This window comes from Cavia porcellus, unplaced genomic scaffold (genome assembly GCF_034190915.1).
Source record: "Cavia porcellus strain 051 isolate PalLab524CR breed Dunkin Hartley unplaced genomic scaffold, mCavPor4.1 scaffold_1, whole genome shotgun sequence".
Lineage (NCBI taxonomy): Eukaryota > Metazoa > Chordata > Mammalia > Rodentia > Caviidae > Cavia > Cavia porcellus.
In genome coordinates this window covers 197221358-197247788 of record NW_026947484.1, presented here as the reverse complement: position 1 = coordinate 197247788, position 26431 = coordinate 197221358, and the positions used below count along the sequence as shown (strand labels likewise).

The window sequence follows — 26431 nt, the reverse complement described above, 5'->3', positions numbered from 1 at the left end:
AGCTTTTATATATTTTTATACTTACAGTACATATTCTATACGGTATTATTCAACATTTTAATGGATGTAATATTATACTGCAAGGATAATTTTACATATTTCAACTTAAAAGTAATAATTAAATATCTGTCCACATAGACATGTGTGGCATAAAGTAGTTTTTACTGATTCATAGGATCATATGACTAACAGCTGTTAATCCATTCCTTGATGATGGGGCAATGTTTTCAATGATTCTGTCTTCCAACAAAGCTGGAAATAACAATGTAGTCCACTTCCTTGTGAAGAAGAGTGAAAAACAATTTTAAGGTACATATGGAGAAAATTCTCACATCAAAGAATACAAACCTTCAACTTTATAAGGTATATTCAAAGGAGAATAAATTTAAATATCTAACAGCAATTTATCAGAATTTCTCTTCTCATGCTTGTGCATGACAGTCTACTTTGCTGTTTTAATTTGCATGTCTCTTACCACTTAATATCAAACCCTTTAAAATGTTTATTGTGAATTTTAAAAAGATTTAATTCATAATAGCTAAGTTCTGAAATTGACCTATATGTCTATCAACAGATGAAAGGATAATGTCGTATATTTACTTTTTATTGAGCAGTAAAAAGGATGAATTTGAGTGGCTTGTGGGAAGGTGAATGGGTTTTGAGATCATAATGTTGAGTGAAATAGATCAGACACTGAAGTTAAATATTGCATAGTTTCTCTCATAAAAGAAACTAAATTATGAACAAATTTAAGGGTAAAATGATGGCAGATGTTTTGGAGTAGGAAGAGGGGGTGAAGGGAAGGTGGAATTGGGAAGAGAGGAAGGGAGGCATGGAGGGAAAGGAATAAAAAATGGTTAACATTTGTTCTATAGATGTTCTCCCAAAATGAAATGCAATTGCATAGCAATAAAAATATTTTAAAATGTTGAAATATGTGTTTATGACCATTTTGTTTTAACTTTCTGTGAATTTCCAATTCACATTATTTGCCAGTTTTTGATTGAGTTTTTTGTCTTTACTGAGTTCTAGTAATTTATATGTATTTTGAATATAAATCTTCTGATGACTACACGTTGTCCCATTTGTAATCTGTCTCTTAAATTTATGGCTTTATTATTGTGGTAGTGATCCAAATAAGCCAAATTTATGAGAATTTTTCTTTGATATTCCATTTTAAGTATCTTAATAAAGAAATGTGTTGTAATATTAATATAATAAATATAAATTCTGAAATTTTGCTTCCACATGTCATTTTTTAAGTCACCAGGTATTTTTAATGTATGGTCTGAGGAAGGTAATGCAATATTTCCCTTTTTCTGTTGGACTTGCCAACCACCCTAGCACAATTCTTCGAACAGTCCATCCTTTTTTTACCCCCACTGACTTCTGTTTTCATTATAAACCTATTTCTAGCCTCTGTCTTTTCCTGCACTGCTTTACTGATTTGTCCTTGTAAAAATAAATTATTTATTATAATTACTATTGCTTTACAGTAAGCATTGATATGGTAAACGCCTAACTTCTTTTAAAAAAATATAGAGATATTTTTGTATTGATTTGGGGTATATTTGTATTTCAATCCCTTATTATTTTAGATGCACTGAAAAACTTTAGAATTCCTTCTAAATTTTTTGACTTTTAGAGTATACTTTTTGAAATTTGATATTTGTGGCAATTAAATAAATATTAGGGTTGAATGAGGTTCCTGAACTAGACCTGATGTAAGCTTTTTATTGAAACTGTCACAATGAGTTTAATCAGATATGGCATCTTCTATTTTACCAACAAATTTATATTGCATATGCATTAAGTGTCTATGACACATTCTAAATCTACAACCAATAAATATATTAGAAATGATAATTGGAATGAGTGAACAATCAAGGGATACAGTTAAACAGGGCATTACACACAAAGTTATGAGAAGCATTAGTATTTCTGATGACAAAAATTACTTTGCTTTTGGAGAACAAACTTTGGATTCAAAAGACTATTAAATCAGTTACTCTATATAAGTTAATCTATATAAGGAAGACATTCAGTGAGCATTAACTTTTAATGTTATTACTTAGATGCTGAGAAAGAAAATGGCTGTGTATTTTAAACCTATATTGCTTATCTGCCATATTTGCAACAAAATATGTGGCATCCATGTTTGTAGGAGCACGATTTGTAATAGCTAAATCTTGGAAACAACTTAAGTGCCCATCAACTGAGGATGTGATCTTTTTATATAATGGAGTACTGCTCAGCTATAAAGAAAGATAAACGAGACTTTTATAGTGAATGGATGCAACTTGAGACCATATTTATAAGTGAAATAAATCAGACTTGCATGTGTAAACACCATGTTTTCTGCCTGATTTGAGAAGCTGAACAGTAAACAAGTTCTAAAATGTACAATGCATATTGTGAAATGAGAAGAAATTGTTCAAAAGGAACAAGGAACTAGGATGACGAATGAAGAAAGGACAGTAGGGAAAAGGGAAAAATGCAAATCAGTTACACTATTAGCTGCTCTTTGCTCATTAAAAAGGGAGGTTTGTGCTAATATCCATTGGAGAAACTTTTATGCCCATATTTTGTACCCCGCATAACTACTTTAAAGATAACAACTTTGTTACGTTTGTGTTTAGATGTGCCCCCAAAACCCCATTTGGTCTCAGAGGGCAGGTCTTTCAAAGGCAGCTGGGTCTAGCATTTGTGATTGATTCATTGTCTAGCACTGGGATTGGTGGTGTGAGAAGGAGACCTACTTCTCCCATTTGTATGTTTGCTTTTGTCACCCTTGGTACTGCTGCCACCATGAATATCTGCCCCTATGCCATGCCATCCTGCCTTGGAGTCAGCTGAGTACAGACTGAAACTTCCACAAACTGTGAGCTAAATAAACCTTTCCTTACTTCATTTTGGGTGTCAGGTATTACCAAGAAATCATGTAATTTATTAACTATTCATATTCTCCTATATTTTGTTATCAAGTTTCATTTTACCTTTTTTACATAAAATAAAATTAAATTAAATTTAAAAAATCAAAATATGTGGCAAATATAAGAAAGTATGGGAGAAGGCATCCCGTAAGACATCCTTTCTTATTCCAAGATATCCCACTTTTCCCCTTCATGCAGCTGATAAATGAGTATGAGGCCTGAGAACCTGAGCGGCATGTCTGAGTTCCTCCTCCTGGGGCTCCCCATCCGGCCAGAGCAGCAGGCTGCATTCTTCACCCTGTTCCTTGTCATGTACCTGACCACAGTGCTGGGGAACCTACTCATCATCCTGCTCATCAGGCTGGACTCCCGCCTCCACACCCCCATGTACTTCTTCCTCGGCCACTTGGCCTTCACGGATGTCTCTTTCTCATCTGTCACTGTTCCAAAAATGCTGATGAACATGTGGACCCAGGACCTGTCCATCACCTATGAGGAATGCATTTCACAAGCATATTTTTTCATATTCTTTGCTGACTTGGACAGTTTTCTTATCACTTCAATGGCCTATGACAGATATGTGGCCATCTGTCACCCTCTACATTATACCACCATTATGAGGCAGAGCCTTCGTGTCAAGCTGGTAGCCATGTCTTGGGTCATTGCTTGTGCTTGTGCTCTTTTACACACTCTCCTCCTGGGTCGGCTTTCCTTCTGTGTTAAAAATATTGTCCCTCACTTCTTCTGTGACCTTGGTGCCCTGCTCAGGTTGTCCTGCTCAGACACCTCCCTCAACCAATTGGTGATCTTTACTGCAGGTGTGACAGCCATTATGCTTCCATTCCTGTATATTCTATTTTCTTATGGTCGTATTGGGGTCACGGTCCTCCAGGTTCCCTCCAAAAAGAGCATCTGCAAAGCCTTATCCACGTGTGGATCCCATCTCTCAGTGGTGATTCTCTATTATGGAGCAATTATTGGTCTCTACTTTCTTCCTCCCTCCATCAGCAACAAAGACAATGAGATCATTGCTTCAGTGCTGTACACTGTGATCATTCCCATGTTGAATCCCTTCATTTATAGCCTGAGAAATAAAGACATGAAAGGGGCCTTCGGAAAACTATTGAATAAAGTATCTTGTTCTTCCAAATGATATTTTTTTAATCTCTACAACATCTATGTGATCTTATTTCCTCAATAATATAAATATAAATTATTTTAAAATAAGTAACAGCTGTCATTTGAAATGTATTGCTGGCAATTTTCTGCCTTTGTTAGGGGAGTTAATGAAATATAAAATGTTTTATAATGGCTTCATTTGATCTGTTTTTCAATATTGATATTGGAAAATATTTTGACTGTTATAGTTTTTTATTGGAACACATTTGTCATATACAATGATCACATTTATTATACGGAATTTGTAATTGTACTTAATATATCTTAATTCCTCTCTTTTTCATTCCCCTCCCCCCTCCAATCCTTCTTCCTCTATTTATAAAAACTTTGCTTCTATTTTTTCGCATTCTTTTTTAAAATCCCTTTTCCCTTTCTTCCCTTTCCCTTCCTCCTCCCTTGTTCCCCTTACTATCTGAACATCATCTTCCTACTTCCCAATATTCACTTTCCAATTTGCTTTTTATTTACCTGTTGAGTTTCTCACACATGAGAAACAAGGGAATATTTAAATTTGTGTGTGAGATTTATTTCACTTACATTACAGTCTTGAGGTGCATTCATTTGCCAAATGTCTCTTGTTTACCTTTCTTTATGGCACAGTAGTACTCTATTGTATTTACTCCATTTTCTTTATCCATTCATCGATTGATGGGCATGTGGGCTATTTCCAAGATTTAGCCATTATAAATTGTGCTATTATATTGTAAGTATAGGTATGTATCGCTGTCAGCTAATTTGGAAGTTATTATTATATTATGACATCAGGGATAGTTTTACAAATTTTAAATTTGTTATAAAATATGTCTGGTCTTTCATACTTCCATATCTAAAAAAAACTTACATTTTTATAAAGATATAGCTCCTCTTTCACTGAGAAACCAAGACATTTAGCAACAGAAAAAACCTTTTAGAATTTTCAAAAGTAACATATGAAATTATATTTTACATACATAAAAATACACTGCCTTTTTGTCCTTCAGAATTGCAGTTCACACTTTCTTTATCCCAAAATACATGCAGATAGCAATGACAAAATCAAAGCAACCTCAGTTACTTGTCTAAGAGCTATTTTTATTATGAGAACAATTTTAATAATTAGTTTGGGAAAACTTGAGCTCAAAGAGTTGAAAAACAGTTCCAAATTGTAGTTAGTGAAAAAGACATGAATCTTGGCTGTTTACCTCAAGGACAACTTATTGTAGTAAGAACTGTAGTCCCTTACGTGGAGCACTATGTTAAGTCCAAGGAGGAATGATTAACACAGCTTGGCGGAAGAAGACATGAAAGAATTCTCCAAGAGGTGTGACTTTATCTGAGGCTTAGAATTATGCCACTACACAAAGTTCTGTATTGTCCTGATGATCAGGAAGAGACACCATCATGTGTCAGGATGGTATATTGGAAATTTTAACTGAGACACGAAGATTTAGTAGACACGAAATGAAATAACACTAGAATGAGTTTTAACATTCGAAGTGAAGATGCTTATAGAAAATGCCATGTAATTAGCATTATAACTCTTAAGCATTGCAAGCTAATGTGGATTAAAAACATGTGAGTTGGAGATAAGAGAGGGTCTTGTAAGTATATTTCCTTTGAGCAAAGCTTTCAGTGAGCTCTAAATCCTCCCAATGGGAAGGGAGGTACTTCTCCCCTCACTTCAAGCTTAACAGGAGAACTTGAATATGAAGATCATCAAAAACATTTGCTATATGTCCTCTGCTTTTATGAAAGCAAGAGCAGTAATGGAGAAGAAAGGAAAGAGGGGTGGTGGAGAATACGATGGAGTAGTGTTTGGATCCAGTTTCACTTCTTTTCATAGCAGGCAATAAAATGAAGTAAAAATATTTCCTAAAGACCCAAGTGGGGTATGTGATGTGATGTGTGTGTGTGACAGAGAGAGAGAGAGAGAGAGAGAGAGAGAGAGAGGATGGTGTGAAGCCATGGAATATTTTCAAGGTCTTTTAGAAAGCCAAAGGAATTTGAGAGACACAATAAGATAACTATATGGAATGCAGCACCACAAAACCAGGGCTATAAGGGAAACATCCACTATAAAAAAATGTTTTACTTGAGCCATAGAGGCTTGGAATAAGTCAGTCTGGAGGTTTCTATTCATGACCTGGAGTGGCACAGAAGATTCAGTTTCGACCATCATCCAATGCAAGAGAAGCACATTCTACGTCTGAGTCCTAATTCTTCCTCCCCATGCTCCATCAAAGGAGTGTGGGCTCAGTATGTAAAAGTAGACTTCAGAGAAATGGGTGAATGAGTATAACATTCCATTGTGATTGTCTTCTGAACCTCTCGTACTTGTCCATGGATAAATCCAAATGGGAGAGTGGGTAATTTGTAGACAGAATCAGGTATCGAGTAAAGTAGATTAGATTATTGTTTTAAAACACATTTCTTTCTTCTCACTTCTCAAATTATTTTTGAAATTATTTTTAGTTAATGTTTGCAACATAATAATTACATTTCTTTTGGGGAATTGGTACCTATATATCTTAGTCACTTTCACTCTCCTTTCTTCCTCTTCCCATCTCCACTAAGTCCGTGTCCAATCATTTATTTTATTTTGCTCTTTACAATTTGAGTTTCTTATTTAGGGAAATCACATGATATTTGAATTTTATATTTAATTTATTTCATTTAACATTTTAATCTCAAGATTCATCCATTTTCCTACACACAACTCAAAATTTTCCTGCTTTATTAGCCAAGCGGTACTCCTTCCTATGTATACACCATACATTCTTTATCCTTGTGTCTGTTGATCAGCATACAGATTATGCTGCTACCAATGTGGGTATGCATGCATCATATGTATCATTTTGACTTTCTTTGGGAGTCAGGAGTCAGGAGTCAGGAGTTTTCATTAAGGTGGAAAAAGATATAAATAGGTCAAATGAAATTTCTATTTTTAAAAATCATTGCACTGATTTCCATAGGGGTTGTATTAGTATTCCCACCAACAATGTAGTTTTTTTATTCCTGTTATGATAGAAATTTAAAATTTTTGAAACAAATTATTAACTTGGTATACTGTTGGGGCTAGATATGCTCATCCTGACCACCATATAGCTTAGACTGCTAAACTCAGTCAGCCTTGACTGTCTGTGTCCAATTTCTTTTCACAGACAACCTAGCCCACTCAGCCTGACCATGACCAGATGCAATATCTGTGTCTTTCCAACTACAAATATATCCAATTTTTCTAACATATCTTAAGGACTTTCTACCCAGAAATAGATGATGACTAACTCAACCCAATGAAAGTTAACCAAAGACTCAAGACTTTTGAACTTCCCACTTGCAAACATATACAAAACTAAGCCAAAAATCTGACTTAGGGCTGGTGATTGGAACTGATTCTCACGAGCCTGCGTGCATAATCAGTGTATGTCAAGGTTTGCAACACTGTGATTGTTGATTTTAAATATTCTGTCTTTAACCTCACTGATTCTTCAGCTTAACAGATGCTTCCTGTGGCATACATATGCCCCTTTCTCTCAGGTCCACTGTTAGAGATTTGCTAGTTACTTTCAGAGGCGCCCTAATTTAGTGAGTATTAATAATCCTGGGATCCTTGTGTTTATGGCTGTGTTTTCAAGGAGACTACTACCTCTTGTATGACTCTGAAGGCCAGGTGGTCCTAACCCTTGAGAGGCAGAGCTACTTTGGCCAGGTGGTCCTAACCCTTGAGAGGCAGAGCTACTTTGTGCTACTTTGGGGTACTTTTTGGCAGGCTGGCCCACTTCTTTTGTTTGGATCAGATGGCTGGGCTCGGATATCTGGTGGGACCAATGACCAATGAAATCAGGTTGATTTGCTAAACTGGCACTGTAATTGTGCCTGACAAGAATCACAGGGCATAGTCACTGGCCAATTGGTACTTCTGTTTGAGTTCAGAAACTTGTCAGAGTTGTAAAGGAGGCCCTAAGGTAAAGTATAATTACTAGGATAGATGGATCCAGCTGATCTGTAGAGTGCAAATGCATAGTTGAAATGTTCCCTTCTGCCTACATGGGACTTTGGAGTGACTTTGAGGCCAGGTTGAACATTGTTTAATTCCCCAGACATGGATAATTAGATTTTACTCTTTGTTTAAATAGATTGTGGCAGTTGTCTTTCTTCTTGGGCAGACTCCAAGAGTGGTTGTGTCTGTTTGAATTCCATGGGTGGGTATATTTAAACTTCGCTGTTTGTTAGAATTCTCAGTGGCAGTAATCTCTTTCCCTGGGCAGAGCTCTGAATAGGCCTGAGGCTGGTGCTCGTGCCGGTTGTTTAGTAATTCACGCCAGGTACAGCTTCAGGTCAGCTTTTGGTATAGATTAGCTATTAGTGCTGTGATCAGGTATCACTGCTGGCAGCTACTAACAAAATCTACGTGCTAGTTCCTGTGAGCGCTGCCTCTTTGCTTTCTTTCTACCTTCTGCCTGTGATCTAGCTATGTCTTTTTCTCCTATGTTACCTGTGGGGAGTGATTACAATGAGTATTCCGAAAAGTGCTAAGGCCAGGGAATTTTGTTTTGTTTTCCCACTATAGAAACTACTGAGCTTGGGGAAGTCTTTCCCTGTGGTACTATGTCAATTTGAAGGAGGTGAAGGAGCAAAATAGTAAAAATGAAACTATTTTGCTTATCCTTCAAGTGCGGTCTTTATTCAGCTTGATCAGTCATGGTGTGACTCAGGAGTACTCCCAAGTTTTTGGGGTTTTCACTAGATATTCTTGTTTCACTTAAGGAGTTAATTGATAAAATGGATACAAATGTTTTAAAAATTTGAGTGATTTACAGGGCTTAGGATTTGATCTCACACATATGACAGTTTGAGTTCTACTTTTAATAAATATTCTTAGCTTAGTAGCATGTAGTTACTAAACTTTTCTTAAATATAAATTCATACTTTTATAAAAATTATATATAAAGTTAATAAATATAGAGATATCTATCACATTAATTAATTCATAGCAATGGGATTAAGTGCTTTTTCTTGAATAGAGAAAGTTTTTCAAGAACTGAAGAAAAAAAATTTTACCATTTCACATGGAAACCCAGGACACTGCACTTACATGGGAGGGGGCAGAGAGGTACCCCCTGTGCATTTTAAAATAAAATACAATTGCATTAACCTATGCTAAAGGCATGCTTGAGCTCAGTTCAGGTGGCCTGCATGGCCATTCTTCAGTCCTCACTCGAAGAAGTTGAGTCCCGTTATTAGAACAGACTATACCCCATAATCAAAGTGCCATGTGAATGACCATTAAAAATCTCTACACTCACGTATGGCTAAAGCTCAGATGACCAAGGACCTCAAGGATTTTAATCAAGTTTCTGTTCAACATTTTGGATCTGTCTTCTTTCTGTCCAGATCTTTGTCCTGACCTTTTACAGAAGGCTATCTCATTTCCATACGTGAAAATCCCTTGTACTTGGAGAAAAACAAATTGTATGTCTAGTTACCATCACTCTAACACAAATAAAGAAATATTTGACCATGTATAAAAAATTGCAACCAGTGAGGAGAGTTGGTAAAAGGGGTGGGAAATGACTGGTCAACAAATGGCTATCGTTAAGTAGGAGAAATAATTTCTGATGTTCTATTTCACAAAAAGGTCACTCTAAATAGTGATAATATACTATGTATTACAAAAGGGTAGAAGAAAAGATTTAGAATGTTTTCATCACACAAGTGACAAATGTTTGAAGAAACAGATATGCTTTCCTTGATTTGAACACTATGCATGCTATACATGTATGGAAACTTGACATGGTACCCACAAATATTTTAAAATTTTATGTGCAAATAAAAAATAAAAATAATTAACTAAAAAATGACAAAAGAATAAAACTAGCATTCTTAATAAGGTTTATCACAAACATAAATTCTAAATATTCTGTAAAATTGAACATAAAATAGGAAAAAAAACTGATCAGAAGAAATTTTTTGGGTGTGTGGTCTGGAAAAAAGAAAAAGCTAGGACCAGAGTTTTAGCTCAGCAGCATAAGTGCCTGCCTCGCGAGTGGGAGGTCATAAGTTTGATCCCAGTTACCAAAAAAAGAAAGAAAGAAAGAAAGAAAGCCAAACCAAAAAAAAGCTTTTTTTTTAAGTGTAGGAACTAAATTCTAGAGCTAGAAAAATTAAAACTACTTGTAGGAAGAAAAATTCCATTTGAAACAGTAAAGATATGCATCTAGGTATATAAAAACTTTGCCTCACTCTTCAAACCAGCAGGAAAATTTAATAAAGACAAAATTAAATCAAAAATGGAACACATGTCAAAAAGAGAGTGCCATATTAAATTCTCTAGAGAAAAAAAAAGCAAGGCAGAGAAAAGAGAAAATGCATGGGAAAGAATGAGAATTCTTCATATTCAATTAATAAGAAACAACATTCATTACATTGAAAATATCCTTTTACTGAGGATATTTCTAAGAGCTCCTTTCATATCCTGATTTCTTAGACTATAGATAAAGGGATTTATCATGGGTGTTACCAGAGTGTACAACACAGCCACAATGACTTCATTGTCATTAGTGTTATTGGATGAGGGGAAAAAGTAGACCCCAATAATTGCTCCATAGAACAGAGTAACCACAGAGAGATGAGAACCACATGTGGAAAAGGCTTTGCAGATTCGCTTGACTGAAGGAGCTCTCAGGATAGTGGCTCCAATGTGGCCATAAGAGACCAGAATGCATATAAATGGAAGGGTTATGACTACCACTCCTACGGTGAGGATTACCAACTCATTGATGGTGGTGTCTGAGCTGGAGAGTTTAAGCAATGCAGAGAGGTCACAGAAGAAATGTGGCAGAGTGTTGTCACCACAGAAAGAGAGATGGGATAGGAGAAGGGTGTGCACCAGGGCACTAGTAGAGGACAAGACCCAGGACACAATTACTAGCAGAAAACAGAGGTTCTGACTCATGATTGTGGCATAGTGCAGAGGATGGCAGATAGCCACATATCTGTCATAGGCCATTGAGGTGAGAAGAAAACTGTCAAGATCACCAAACAATAAGAAAAAATATACCTGAGAAATGCACCCAGCATATGAGATGGATTGACTCTGTGTCAGCATATTCATGAGCATCTTTGGAGCTGTGACTGATGAGAAAGAGATGTCAGTGAGAGCCAGGTGGCTGAGGAAGAAGTACATGGGGGTGTGGAGGCGGGAGTCCAGCCTGATGAGCAGGATGATGAGCAGGTTCCCCAGCACTGTGGTCAGGTACATGACCAGGAACAGGGTGTAGTACTGGTCTTGCTCTTCCAGATGGATGGGGAGCCCCAGGAGAAGAAATTCAGAACCACAGCTGTGGTTATTCCTCTTCATTCTCTACTTCTACTATCTTGATGAAAGTTAAGAAAAAGTTGGACATGTGTAAGAGAAGTCACTGTGACTACTGAATGATAAACATATATGTCTTTGAACTAGTTATTGTGTGCTGTTTCAGTTGGCTCTCTCAAGAAGTTTTACTCACGAATCAGTCAGTGATATTTTGGACAAAAGATTCACCGAATCCTTCTCTCTTTTTGAGAAACCATGAAACATCTGAATGATTATCAGATCAAGCCAAGTTTGTACCTGAGAAACGTAGAGGTTCATGATGGAAATCTGAGACTGAGTCTGTGCAAGGTCAGGTCAGTAACCAACTAACAGAAAATGCAACAGATGGTCTTGATGGTTTGTTGACCTCTCTTAACCTTCTCCATGGCTCTGAAACAGAACTGGCTAACACTTCATTTCCAGGACTTTGCTCAGTGTAAGAGAATCCAATGAGATGTGTTGGATCTCAAAGATGTCAAGAACTGGACACTTGGTGGAAATACAAATAGTAGGTCAAAGTGAAGGCATCAAGGGCATGAGTCTATGTCAACAACATAGCATACCTAATAACACACTGTGTATACCTCCATCAGCTCTTCCTTCAAGAAAATCATTTTCAGTCTTCCATCATGTTTTAAAGCAATGTTCGTGGAATGTGGAGGTGACTGATTTTCTTCCCAATTCCCTTTGTATACTCCCTCAATTAAAACAAAATTTTCTTATCCAGATCCTTAGAACAGTAGGAAACATCTGAGTTTTTCTCAAATCCTGGACCCTGCTGAAGAAGTTTATGAGGCTAACATAAACAAATAACTTTTGCTACTTTAGATTCCTAGCCCAGATTTTATGTCAATGATTATGTCAATGATTCTAACTGACATTTTTGTCATATTCTTAATATTGCTTTCTATCATTTATCCTTCTGGTTTTTTAGTTTTTTGATGTGAGCAGCCACCTATGAAATTCTCTCTATTAAAAAATAAAATCATTATCCTATATACAGATTAGTTAAATTTGAATGTCTCTTCTAGAGCTGTGCGAGTGTTTTATTATTTAACCACAATTCATTTTTAAAAGTTAACTAAAGTTTATTTAAAGTCCCAATATTCCCATTTTGATCAAAATTATTTCTCAAATTCCTACATTTTTCAGACTACTACATTAAAAATCCTGTTAATGTAATTTCATTTCTCAAGATGGATTTTATACTCTTTTTTGTTATTTAATATCATGTTCATAATAATCTGGTTACATAAGGAAAATAGCAATTAGAAGCCTATAGGGCATGTAGGTTTTTTCTAATATGGTTCTTATGTCATTTTACACACCCAATTATAAACACACACATTTCAACAATTCTTAGAGGGGAATTTGAAGGAGTATAAATTCACAGATTTGATAGAATATCAAATTACAAGATGCCAAGGTGATGAGAAAGCCTATTTTCATGAAATATTTAAAAGAAATTCTTAATAGAAGAGCATGTGTTATATATGAAGATTATAAAAATATGCACTGTATTGAAGTGTTTGGAGAGGCCAGAACTAGGACATTTGAGGGATAGGGACAATTTCAGATCATGTCCAGCTTGGATACATGGGATTACAGAGCAATCAAGGAGTCTGTGTATATGAGGTTTTTTCTACTATTGTAGAAAGTTTCAATCTATTCATAAAGCAATAGTAGACTCAAGAAAAGGATGAAGAGGGTGCTAACAATTTTGAAGGGTTCACTAGCTACTAGGCAGAGATCAGATTGTAGAAAAGCTAGATTATGAGCGGGATGCTAGTCAGCTACCATACAAATCTAGATACACAATAATGCCAGTTTTTTCTTAAATCTGGTTTGTGGCAACAGACATTCCAAATAAAATTTAGAACAAGACCTAACACACCTAATGGAGATTAAACATAAGGAAAAGAAGGTATCTTTTTCTACCTCTTCTCAAAAATTAGTAAAGGTTCAATTTGAATTAAATTATTCTTCATAGATGTTTTATTTTGCCCTATTGTCTTAAAGTTTGGTAGATAGTTCAAGATAAATTATTACCTATGGGGCTGTCTGACATACTATGGTGTAGGAAAGGATAAGACCCAAACATCAGTAGCACAACACACACACACACACACACACACACACACACACACAAACACGAAGAAACACAGAAATCATACCACTGAACGTAAACGTTAACCTGCTGGGACATGGCCCCTTAGATGATGAGCATGTATACCTTCTGCTACAAAACAGAATGCACGCAAATAGATGGTGTCTTTAAGCAGCTCAAAGTACCATGTGACACAGAAGCTATCAGTTCAGAAGAAGCAAGGCAGATATGTGGCTACACATTTGTTTATAGCTCCTGAGAAATCAGTGTGATGTCTAACCTAACAAAACATGGAGGAGACCCGAGGGCAAACCCTTGTCTCTAGCTCCAACTTAGAGATGAACTTGATATAATTGCTTCTTTGACTGGTTCCCTTGGGAAATTAGCTTCTTGGTGAAGTAGACACAAGATAACAACAACAAAATTGAAAATTATGGAGATCAGAATAACAGGAATTTCAGAGTAAATAATTTCAAATGAATTAATCACCATATTTAATTTAAAGATGGTCAACCTCAGTCAAGCAGGGAAAGAAGTAAAATCTCAATAAAGCACCATTGTATATCAGGAGATTGGAAAATTTATTCTTACACTGACTGCTCTCTCTTTCTCTCTCTCCTCTTTTCTTTCTTTCTTTTCCTCCTCTTTCACCTCCTCCTTTTTCCTATTCCTCCTCTGCCTCCTCATTCTTCTCCTTCTTGCTTTTATTCTTGTTTGTCCTTTCTCTCTCTCTCTCTCTCTCTCTCTCTCTCTCTCTCTCTCTCTCTTTTTCCCTGATATAACAAGAAGAAGGAAGCTGTGCTGAACACAGGCAAGAAGAGAGAGCCCTCGATAAGAAACCAAATCAGTTGGAACATTCATCATAAATATAAATACCTATCTTAGAGATTAATATATAGAAACAAACTTTAGTACAAAAATCAATCATAAACAAAATTCGGTTTAATATTTTCCTATTGAAAAGAGATAAGAGGTAGTGAGTATGTGGTAAAGAGTAGATTCAAGCAATGCTTTCAAAAATTTGCTAATAGAATTTTAACATGCGTAGACAGAAATTAGTATGCATGAATTTTTTTTTATTTTAAGACGATAAAACCAAGGAAACTAAAACAGAACAAAACCAATTAAAATAAACTAGTATAAGTGATACAGGACTTCAAAACCTTATGAAATCAGCAATAGTTACGATTAATGTCTTGTCTTCAAAATAGTAAAAATCAAACAGAATAGAGTACAAACAATAAAAACAATAAATGCAATGCAGGAGTTCAAAATAAGCTAATAGTAAATCCAAAATGGATTACTAAATCCAAAATGGATTTACCATAATATGTCTTGCTATTTTTTAAATAGCTGCTCATGCTGTCAGATTTAACACAATCAAACAAAACAAAAGAGAATAAAACACAATCCAAGAAGGCAATGAAGTTTCCAAGAGGGGATCACTTGCTGGTGAGGCCTGGTTCTCTACCCCTACAGTCTGCAAATGGTGCTGACTCACAGAGAGGCTTGCATTTGGCTGTCCCTTCAGCGGCCCAATGAAATTTGTTAGGTTTTGTTGTTGCTGTTGTTGTTGTTGTTTTGGTGGTACTGGGGATCAAACTCATAACCTCACACTTGCCAGGCAGGTGTTTATGCCACTAAGCTAATCCCTGAACCCTACATGAAACGCTTAAGTTGAATTGTAACAAAAGAAACAAAGCTATGTAACAATTAATGAGATAAACAAACCATCCTCCATACCACCTCTCCTAGTCACTTTCTATACCTATAAACCTTATTTTAGTCTATTACCATAATTATTCTTCACCTAATGAAGATGAATGAGAATTAAAGTCTGTATTATTTTCATTTTTAGAATTATGCTGTATAATTAAACATGCCCAAACTATTGAACCACCAAGTCAATTTTGGCAAATACATGTCAATGTAAAAGCATTAACATTACTCCAGGAGCATCCCTAATGCCCATTCTGAGTCAACAGCACCCAGAAGCAGACACTGATCTTTTGAGGAGGATGTTGGTTTTTTAAAAAAACAATTTTTATTAATACATACTTATAGTATATAGTGTTTATATTCATCTTAGGGAATAGGCACATATATGCTTAACAAATCCTGATTTTCTTTATTTCACTATCTCTCCACTACCTCCACTGTTCCTCTGTCTCTGGACTCACTTCATTCTTTTTCACTTTTTTAATCTATGTTTTACTCTTGCAATGGCAAGCAGAAAGCCCAAAGTGACACTCGGGATTCACAGGCAGATTTATTTATGTTGATGGGCACTGATGGGGATCATTCTCGAATATCAGGCCCTGATTTCTGGTGCGCTAGGGTTTATGTGGGATAAGCAAGCAGGAAGTACAGAGGCAGAATGGCTTGTCAGTTGAGAATTGGTTCTTACAATATGCATCATAGTGACCAGCTATATGTTACAGTGAACAGCCGTTTCTAAGAAACGAAAATAACAGGAACTGTAACCAGAACTATTACCTGGGCAACTAACAAAATGAAGATCATTGGCTGGGGGTGGGAGAATCAAGAGCTACACTCTCACAATATATTACTGTGGCTCCTAAGGTGGGACTAGCCCAGCACTGGAGCTAGAACTTGCTTTAGAGATAGCTCTAGCTTCACAGCTAGTTTTAAACCTGGTGCTGGGGCCAGGGCTACTGTAGTGCTTGCTTCAATTTGAATCTATAGCAAAGCTGGAAATACTAGAACTAAGTATCAATAGGAAGCTCGTAGTGTAGCTGAGCTGGAGATGGCCTCATCTCCAGAACTGATGCTAGCTCTGGTGCTTATTGGGAAGCTGACATTGGTTTTACCTCTGAGCTGGTTGTAAGTCTGGGACTGGGTCATTGCATTGCATTTTGGAGAACTCTGTCAACAATTCCTCTTCTGGAAAGTATTCCCAGACAATTGTTCACCCAAATATGTGGCCTTGATCTACTTTTTCCCTCCTGGCCTAGTACTAAACTCTGGAGCTTCTTTCTAGTGTGGCAGAGCCTGGGCCCTCCTTACCTGCCTAGGTGTACACAGTCCTCCTCATCCTCAGACTAAACCTCAGTGAACGCCAGGTGCTCTAGATGGGCCAGGAGCAGGCAGACATGGTTCTCCACATCTGAGCCAGGCAGTTTGAGTTATATGTAGGCTATCAGTTGACTTAGGCCACTAAAGTGCTAAAGTTTACAGATATTTTCTGTGTCCTGACTCAGCCAGGACAGAGGAGATATTACTAGAAGGAGGGATCCAGGACAGAGGAGATATTGCTAACCCTAAGGAGACAGTGAGATAGACAGGACAGAAAGGACAGTAACAGAGTCAGAGTCTTGGTATTTCCTTTCACCCTATGGCAACTCTGCTAGATGCTAGATTTCTGTGCTACTTTTGATCATCTAGAGGCTGGCCTCACCCCTCTCCCATACCCTCTGTGGTTGTCTTGATACTAGTAAGCCTAGTTACTGAGTTTGGACTGGAAAAATCCTCCATAGGAGGAAGCTTGGAGAAACAGTTGACCACACTGTCCATGCATCAGTAAAGTTGACCTATTTACCTGTCTCTCTAAATCTCTCTCCATTGGAGCATAAAATCTATGAGATTTGGGAAGCATGCATGTGCTGTGTTCAGTGGACTATACTCACACAGGGCCAGGCACTCTGTGATTATCAGAGAGATTAAGCAACACATGAACTCTGCTCTTATGTTAAGCATTCATAAAGAATGAGTGACACCTTAACTCACAGCTTATGGAACACCATATAGTCTTATTCTCTTGTGAGACAGTATATTATCTTATTCTTTCTATGCCTGTCAATAATCACTAGCATTTGGATAAAAACTTCATTAGCTCGGTAGACCATTTTGAGTACTACGGATGCTTTAACAATATCAGTTCTTCCATCCTTGAACATGGATCTCTTAGTTTTTTAGTGTATTCTTCAATTTCTTTCATCAGTTGTTTGTACTTTTTCTTTGTAGTAATCATTTGCTTTCATGATTAAATTAATTCCTTGTTCTACTATTTGGTTTTTCATTGTGTTGTTTTCTTTTAATGTCTTTAAAAAATCTGTGCAACTATTTTGAAATTAACAGTGTGCAGTATGATGACTTTTGTTAATTCCATATCAGTTTGTTTTGAAATCCTGTATCAGTTTTACTGTTTTTTATTGTTTTGTTTTCCTTTAATCTCTTTAAACTAAAAAAAATTAATTCTATGGTATTTTTTGTGACTAATATGAACAGGATAACCTTCTTGGTTTCTTTCTTAAGAATTTTCTTATTGGTGTATACAAAGGATATTGAGCTTTTGTATATTGATTTTGTATGTTGCAACCTTATTGAAATTTTTATCCATTCTGATATTTTTATGGAGATCTTTCTGTGTACAAAAGCATGTTTCTGCAAACAATTTTAATTTTGCTTCCTTTCTTATTTCAAGCCCCTATGTTTGTTTTTCTTGTCCTAATGTTCTCATTGAGACTTCTAATACTACACTGAATAAAGGTGGATGTACTTTTCTTCCTCTTGATCTTGGAAAAATGACTTAAATTTTTCTCATTTAAATGTAAGTTGTGGATTTGTCATACATAGCTCTAGTGATATTGAGCTACATTTTTTCATCTAATTTTAAGGGTTTTTAAAATAATAAATGAATGCTGCATTTTAATGTTTTATCTATGTCTATTTAGAACATCATATGAGTTTATGCTTCATTCTATTGAAATTATGTACTATGCTTATTATTTGTATATCCATTTTTGCTTCCCTGGGATAATTTCCACTTGATCGTGATATGAAATATTTATTAATAAGCTGTTAGATTTGATTTTCTCAGATTTTGTTGCAACTAGGTTGTTGGATTGCATATTTCTTTTTTGTTGTGCCACTGAGTGATTTGGTATCATGCTGACGCTGGCCTCACAGAATGATTTTCAAAAGGTCATTCCCTTACATACATCGGAATAATTTGAGTTCTAATATTAGTTGTTTTATGAAAGTGGTAAAATTCAATGGGGAAGCTAATTAGTCCTGGGCTTTTCATTATTATAGGTATTTTTAAAAATTACTACTACATTGCCATTGATCAGTTCACACTTTATTGCACTCGTTCAGTTTAAGTTGGTTATATCTTGTCAGAAATTTGTTCATGTTTTTCTAGTTTATTGGTGTATGCTTCTTCATAATAGCCATTACTGATTCTTTGTATTTGTATAGTATCAATTGTAGTGATTTTATTTGTTTGGATCATCTCTTTTTTTTCTGGTAGTGGAGCGTAAAGTTTATCATTTTGTTTCATTTTTCAAATACTAATCCTTTCATTTTGCTTAACATTTATATTTTTGTCTGTATGTTATTTATTCTAATACTTAATTGTCATTTCTCGCCTACTGCTAATTTCAGGTTTTATTTGTTCTTGCTCCTCTACTTCTTCAGTTCTTACATTCAGCTGTTTATATTTACATTTTAATGTAAGCACTTATGGCTATAAACTTGCTTTTAGCGTATCTTACCGGTTTGGGAAGGTATTATTTTTATTTTTATCTGTTTCAATAAATTTTTAAATTTCTCATTTGATTTTTTCATTAATTCATTAGTCAATGAGGATTATTATTTTTCATGTTTTTATAACTTTAAAAATTTATGTTTTTTCTGATTTCTAGTTTTATACCACTGTGATCAGAGAAGATATATGTTTTTCAATTTAAAAAAATCTTGAGAAAGGATGAATCATAAAAGTTAACATCAGATACTTTATTATTAAGTAGCATAAGAATTAATTAAAATGAATTTCTATCTCATACTACTTCAAAACAACCAACCAACCCCATATATTTCAAAGATTTTAAAAACTAAAAACAAGTTTTAAATTTTACATAAAATTGTAGCTTAATGTCATCAGGTACAAAGGACAAAGGAGTCCTTTTGAAAAACTTTCAGATATATTTGGTTAAATATGGCATAAAGCACATAATTTATTTGTCAAAGCCAGCACAAAGTCCTATTAGAGGCTGCCAATCTTCCAGTTCTATAATTCTGGCCCTGTTGAATTGTGATCAGAGCATATGCTATTTATATCTATGAAACTTCTGTTGACATCTATCTCAGTTTTTTTTAAATAACACAATACTAATTAAGTCAGGCCCATACATCTCACTGAAGAGCCTATGTTGGCTTCAGTCTTCCAAAATCACAAACTTTCCCTGGATTCCGAACAACTTTATGGTTATATAAACTATTAGTAAGGAGGTGTTTTGATATGTGTGTGTTTGTGTGTGTGTGTAATTAGTGCTGATATATTGAACTAGAGAGAATTATTTTAGTATAGTCATACTATTTATGCAAATTCAAGTTGTTCCTCATGTAGAAAACATGAGACTGCCTTCCCTCATCTCTTGTTTTTTCTGTTGCTATATCTATTACTCATTATTTAGAAGACAGAATGATTGCCATTTTCAAGGTGACTTCCTCAAAGAATTACTTTAAAATCAAGAACATCAATCACAAATTGATACACCAGTATTGAGTACATTGAAATTAAACCATTGATAGTTTAAAAAAGCTAACAAATTTAAATAGTGGAAGACAGTTATGAATGAACATGTAAAAGTATTAATTTCCAGGTGTTGTGAAGACTGTTTACAGTGTGATAATTAAAAGACACGACACTCAGCAGGAAATCAAGAGAAAGACACGATCATGTACTTCCAGTGAAGGAATTCTGTAGTAATAAGAGCAATGATGATGCTCCCCTGGGTCAATATGATTGTCCTCATGGATAGATTCACTTTTTGCAGTGTGGTCATTCAGAATCAGGCTCAACTGTCTCTGAGAGCAGCAGGTAATCTGTTTCCACTCAATAGAAGGAGATACCCACGCACTTCTTTAAAATCCCGGGGAAGTCACATGCTATCTTTTCTACGGGGAACATTGTGTCACCTAGATCATCTAAGTTAGTAAAAAATGTAGAAGCTACCTTCCAGTGACAATTACATTAGTTGAAAATTTGAAAAAGCACCAGGCATTCATCACAAATAGCCAACAAATGCAGATTAAGATGCTTTACTACACTGATGATCAGGGAAACGGGAAGTAACAGTGCAATGAAATAAAATTTGCCATTCACTAGGCTTACAAAACATTTGGAATTCTATTAATACCAAGCTTAAGAGATAAATAACAAGATTTCTCATAGTCTTAGGAGAATTTAACATTCACTCAGGTTTTTAAAAATTGATGGATCGTTTTTAGGGCAGTTTAAGGTAAAAATTATGTCCATATACTTCATTTCCTCCACTCCTGCTCAAAGTTTGCCTTACTAACATGCATGATGTAGGACATTTATTATAATCAAACTGGTAAAATATTACTAACTAAATTTCATCATTTGCGCTGGAGTTTATACATTACGTTCTATAGATTTTGCAAAATTTTTTCCCTTGGTTTTGACAAACGATGGTGTATGTGTACTATTTCATCATCATGCATAGTAAAATTTCTGTTCTGCAAGTTGCCTTCGTTCTAATTCTTCACCCCTCTCCTCAAACACCAGACTTTTAGCATGTATTGTTTTATTGCCTCTAAAAAGTCACTTAGCCTTTTTGGACATAGATCTGGAGTCATGTAGTGTGTTGGCCTTTCTGACTGGCTTCTTAGTAGTATGCCTATCCTATGTAAACCACTGTCCTGGCCTTTTACAAAAAAAATTATTTATTTCCACTTGTGATTAAGCCTCCTCACTTGGAAAAAAAGAGTTGTGTGCCTAGTTAAACAGCGTTCTAACACAATTAAAAATGTGAATGATGTATAAGAAATTACAAACAACAAAGAAGGAATGGAGTGGGTAGAAGAATGGGGAAAGGTTGAGCACTAAGTACAAAGTAATATTTTTAAAAGGAATCAAAATGTTCATGTACAGATACTAATTCTCTATAATGAATGTGGTCATTATGTATACCTAAACTGTATGAATAAACATAAATTTAAAAAATAATTGGAAAAGAAGTGAAACTTTATACACTAAATAATAAACCACATTTTAACATGTGAAAGGTTCACATTTTATAGTAGTAAATTATAAATATGTTACCTATACTAAGAAAATCAGAAAATATATTAATAATAGGTGTTATTTTGAAAGATATATTAGTAAATATATTATCTTATAATTAGTTTTAACTTAACAAAAATATATTTTGAGTTCTAAAATTTTACATAGTTACATGTTCATGTTTAATTTTAATTTTTTTATATTCATGGGGACAATATTTGATATGTATGGTTTAGAATTCTGGTATGTTTTTCTTTCTGCATGCAGTAAACCACTGAGTAATACAGTTTATCTCAATTCACACAGTAAAGATAGTGACTCCAAAATGGACTAAATAAGCATATTTTTAAAAATTAGATAGGAGAAATAAGAATGATGTTCTATTTCATGGCAGATTCATTATAATAATGATAAAATATAATTTATTTCAAAAATGATCTAAAAATGATTTTGAGTATTTTCCCTACAAAGAAGTGAGAGATATCTGAAGAAACAAATTATTTTTCAGTACTGTGGATTGAACTTAGAGCCCTCACACTGAGCCACATACCTATTCCTTTTCAAAGTTTTTATTTGCTCGGGATGAATTGGAGCTAGTGAACTCTCTTGCCTCAGCCCCCGGGATCATAGGTATTACAGGCATTGCCACCACACCCAGCCTATATTTGATCTTAGTATGAACATTATACACTCAACATGTGTGGAAATACCACATAGTATCTTGTAAATATGTTCCATGTTATGATAAAAATAAACATATTAAAAACAAAATTATAACTGAATTTCTCATTACTTATTCATAAAAATGAATTTTAAAACTGTTGAAAAGCAAACTACAGAAATAAATCATGATCATATCAAAGCAAATATTCTGATAATTTGAGAAAAGAAAAATAGCTTTGGAATAAAAGGCAGTAAATATCATCAGGAAAAATAAAAATGACTAAAAACTGTAGAAAAACTCAAATCATATATGACAAGGATACTATTCAAGAAGGGAAAATATGCATGTGTTTCTAAAAACTGTTCCAAATTCTCTCAAAACAGTTGAACAGAGAAAAAAACTACATTCAAGTTAGAATGCATGCTGAAAAATGAATGCCAGTCAAAATTCACGAAGAAATAATAATTCTGAGAAGAAACGATTTGTACGGTCTTATATTCCAGGTGCATAAGGCATGTCCAGGACTGAGAAGGTCTCATATCCACTTAATATGAAGGAAAGGCCCTCACACTGAAAATGTTCCCCTACTGAGCAGATTTTTCAGAGCTCTTTTCATATCCTGGTTCCTCAAACTGTAGATAAAGGGATTTAGCATAGGTGTGACCAGAGTGTACAACACAGCCACAATGACATCCTTGTCATTAGTGTTATTGGAAGAGGGTACAAAGTAGAGCCCAATAATTGCTCCATAGTACAGAGAAACTACAGACAGGTGAGAGCCACATGTGGAGAAAGCTTTGCAGATTCCCTTGATTGAAGGTAATTTCAAGACAGTGGCACCAATGTGACCATAAGACACCAGAATGCATATAAATGGTAGAGTAATAACCATTGATCCTACAATGAGAATAACCAGGTCATTGACAGTGGTGTCTGAGCTGGACAGCTTTAGTAAGGCTGAGAGGTCACAGAAAAAGTGGTGGAGCGTGTTGTCTTCAGAAAAAGAGAGATGGGCAAGGAGGAGAGTGTGCACAAGGGCACCAGCACAGGACAAGACCCAGGATAGAAATACTAGCAGGAAACAAAGGCCTTGGCTCATGATCCTAGTGTAGTGCAGGGGATGGCAGATAGCAACGTATCTGTCATAGGCCATTGAAGTGAGAAGAAAACTGTCAATATCTGCAAAAAATAAGAAAAAATATACCTGAGAAATGCACCCAGCATATGAGATGGACTGACTGTGTGTCAGCATATTCATGAGCATCTTTGGAGCCGTGACTGATGAGAAAGAGATGTCAGTGAGAGCCAGGTGGCTGAGGAAGAAGTACATGGGGGTGTGGAGGCGGGCGTCCAGCCTGATGAGCAGGATGATGAGCAGGTTCCCCAGCACTGTGGTCAGGTACATGACTAGGAACAGGGTGTAGTACATGCCTTGCTCCTCCTTCTGGATAGGGAGCCCCAAAAGGAGGAACTCAGATGCACTGCTTTGATTACCCTTCCTCATGCTCTCTTCTACTCTTTTGCTGGAGAAGCAAGAAGAGTGAACATATGAGAGAACGAGAAGTTATTATCACAAATACACAACCAAAGTATGAATTTGAACTAGTACTATGTGGCTTTTAACCTATCTTAAGATTTTTACCACATCAGTTAACAATGACTTGGACAAAGACTATCATTTACCTATCTATAAACCAACTCTACATCTTTTGGGGAAATCATGAAACATCTGAATGGTTATTAGTTCAGGCCAGCTTCCAACTTCAGAAGTCTAGGAGTCCGTGTTAAAGCTGAGGTAAAGGAATTATGTGCAAGATCAGATCAGTAACCAATTAATCAAAAACTAATAGATTATTTCTAGTGATTTGTTAGCTTCTATTAACTTCTGAAAGACAATTCAAATGATGCTTTGTTTTTAGGAATTGCATCAAGATTAAAGAATTTAGTGGGCTGCTATTAAGCTTCAAAATATAAATCTTTCAAATTGGAGGATTTCAAATACTTCAAAATATCAAGGTCTGGAGAGTGGTGGTAGGTTGGATCAAAGGCCTCTAAGGCATAAATCTACATGAATACTATAAAAAACCAGAGTCACACCTTGCACACACCCATTCGTTATTCCTTAAAGAAAATCTTTTTCTACTCAACCTTTTCAGTCTTCTGTCACCCTCTCTGATGGAGCTTTCAAGGAATGTGGAGACAAAAGTTTGCTTTACTTTCAATTTTTCTCTTGTGTATTCTCTCATTTGAGATCAGTTCTTGCGTTTTCAAACCCTTAGGACACCTGGTATATTTGATATTTGTAATCACTCCTAGATCTACCAAACAACAAGTTCTTTACATAATAAAGTAATACTTTTACCTTTTTAAAGGGTCTTAGTCAGTATTTTATGTAACAATTCTTAGTTGGTATTTTTGGGTCATATTTCTTAACATTTCTTATATCTATAAATAGTCTTTTTCTCTTTTCCTTCAGGTCATTTGGTCTTATACATATCTATGTGAACAATAACAGAAGAAGAGAGAAAGAAAACACGATGATTTGCCTATTAAAAAATGAAAACAATTTTTTAAAATTAAAAACTCATAAATCTGAAGATCTTTGTTTTTCAGAGCTGAAGATGGTCTGAGTTTAAGAATCTTCATTCATTTTAGGAGTTAACAAAATTTGCATTAATGTACTAATTCTCTCAACTTGATTGAAGTTACCTTAAATTTCCAACATCTTTAGCATTCTAATGTTAAAATATTTTGTTCATATGATATTACCTGATATATATTATACATTGAATTATATTACTTATTACCTTGTTAGTAACAATCAGTTTATTACAATGAAATGCAAATCAACTGTCTCTAGGAGATGTAGATTGTTTCTCATATTTTGTTATTTGTAATAATATTACTATAAATAATATTGTTTATAAGTTATTTGGCTCCTTGGCATATATACACCTGTAGGATGAATTCCTAGAAATGAAGTTAGAGGGAATGTATACTCATTATTTTGACAGAAAACTCATCAAATTATAAAAAGCTAGGTGAAGAGGAAACCAATCTTTCTGTATTTTCTGAGAGGAATATGATTATTTTCATGAGAATATAAGAGCCTGCCACATGCAGATATAAAAACAAGCATGCTAGAGAAGTTTGTAGAGAGCAGAGTTAGAGCATTAGATTCAGAGAAAATTCAGGACACAGTCAGTCTAGAAATATTTGGGCCTAGAGAATTGTAGAAGAGTAAGACTATGTAAGGCTATTTCTGCTATAATAGAAGTTTCAATCTCAGTAATAGTGTTCCCAAGAAAAAGTCTAAATAGGGCACTGACTAAAAATTTTAAATACAACCCCATATATTTCATAGAGATCTGATTAACCAAGACAAAAATGTCAACAGAAATCTCAATCGGAGGTTATTACAAATAGTACCTGCTTCCACCTGGATTGTGACAATAGAGACAAAAAAATTACAGACATATGGTAATTGGAAGAAACCAAAGAGACTTAATGGGGGCCAATGATCAGCAAAGGAGATACATTTGTCTCCTACTGTCTTCCAAAAACTAGACATAGGTAGGATTGTTTTGCAGTAAAGTAGTCTACACAGAGATTTGGTTTTTGGCTATCATCTCAGAATTTGGATAAATAATTCAAAATAAGTTACATTGAGCTGTCTGTCATACTATGGTGCAAGGATGATATAGAATTTAGGGATCAGGAACACACATGGGACACACACATGTACACACACAAACATGTCCAACCATGCTAGTGAATGCAAATTCTACTCTTGCTTTGATGTGGCTCCTTAGATCGATGAGCACCGATACCTTCAATTACAGGTCCTGAGGTAGTTCTCCATTTCTCTCTAGAAAACATGGAATACAGTGAAACAGGAGGAGTCTTTGAGGAACTCAAAGTTCAACTGAGGCAAGCAGAAGATTTATCAGGTCAAAATGAAGTGAGACATTCATGCAAACATTCATTTCTTCATAGCTCCTGGGGAAACAATGTGAATTCTAATTTTTTCAAACCATGGAGGAGACCCAGGGGGCAGTTTCTATCCCCATTTCTAACTTAGAGACAAACATGATATAATTGCTTCATTGCCTTTGGCTCCTAACTGTGTGCTGAAGCAGACACTAGAGAGTTTATCCTTGGA

The 26431-nt window shown here is 35.3% G+C and overlaps 3 protein-coding genes across 3 annotated transcripts in view; 1 reads left to right on the top strand and 2 right to left on the bottom strand.

Moving 5' to 3' along the window:
- The first annotated feature begins 3138 nt into the window (after positions 1-3138).
- LOC106027882 (olfactory receptor 1J1-like) lies at positions 3139-4086 on the top strand. The gene has a single exon (XM_013153283.1). It carries the CDS (start codon positions 3139-3141, stop codon positions 4084-4086), a length of 948 nt encoding a protein of 315 aa, XP_013008737.1.
- Positions 4087-10512: 6426 nt separating this feature from the next.
- LOC106027891 (olfactory receptor 1J21-like) lies at positions 10513-11451 on the bottom strand. Its single transcript, XM_013153313.3, has one exon. The coding sequence runs from the start codon at positions 11449-11451 to the stop codon at positions 10513-10515; it is 939 nt and encodes a 312-aa protein (XP_013008767.3).
- An 11383-nt stretch (positions 11452-22834) lies between these two features.
- LOC134474143 (olfactory receptor 1J21-like) overlaps positions 22835-26431 on the bottom strand; it is a 33739-nt gene continuing 30142 nt past the window's right edge. The window contains exon 2 of the mRNA XM_063240856.1: positions 22835-23774. Coding sequence (XP_063096926.1) covers positions 22835-23774 — 940 coding nt within the window. The remainder of the gene's footprint in view (positions 23775-26431) is intronic.

Excerpts from the sequence above, each read along its gene's own strand:
- LOC106027891 (XM_013153313.3), bottom strand. The coding sequence starts at position 11,451 with ATGAAGAGGAATAACCACAGCTGTGGTTCTGAATTTCTTCTCCTGGGG.
- LOC106027882 (XM_013153283.1), top strand. The coding sequence starts at position 3,139 with ATGAGTATGAGGCCTGAGAACCTGAGCGGCATGTCTGAGTTCCTCCTC.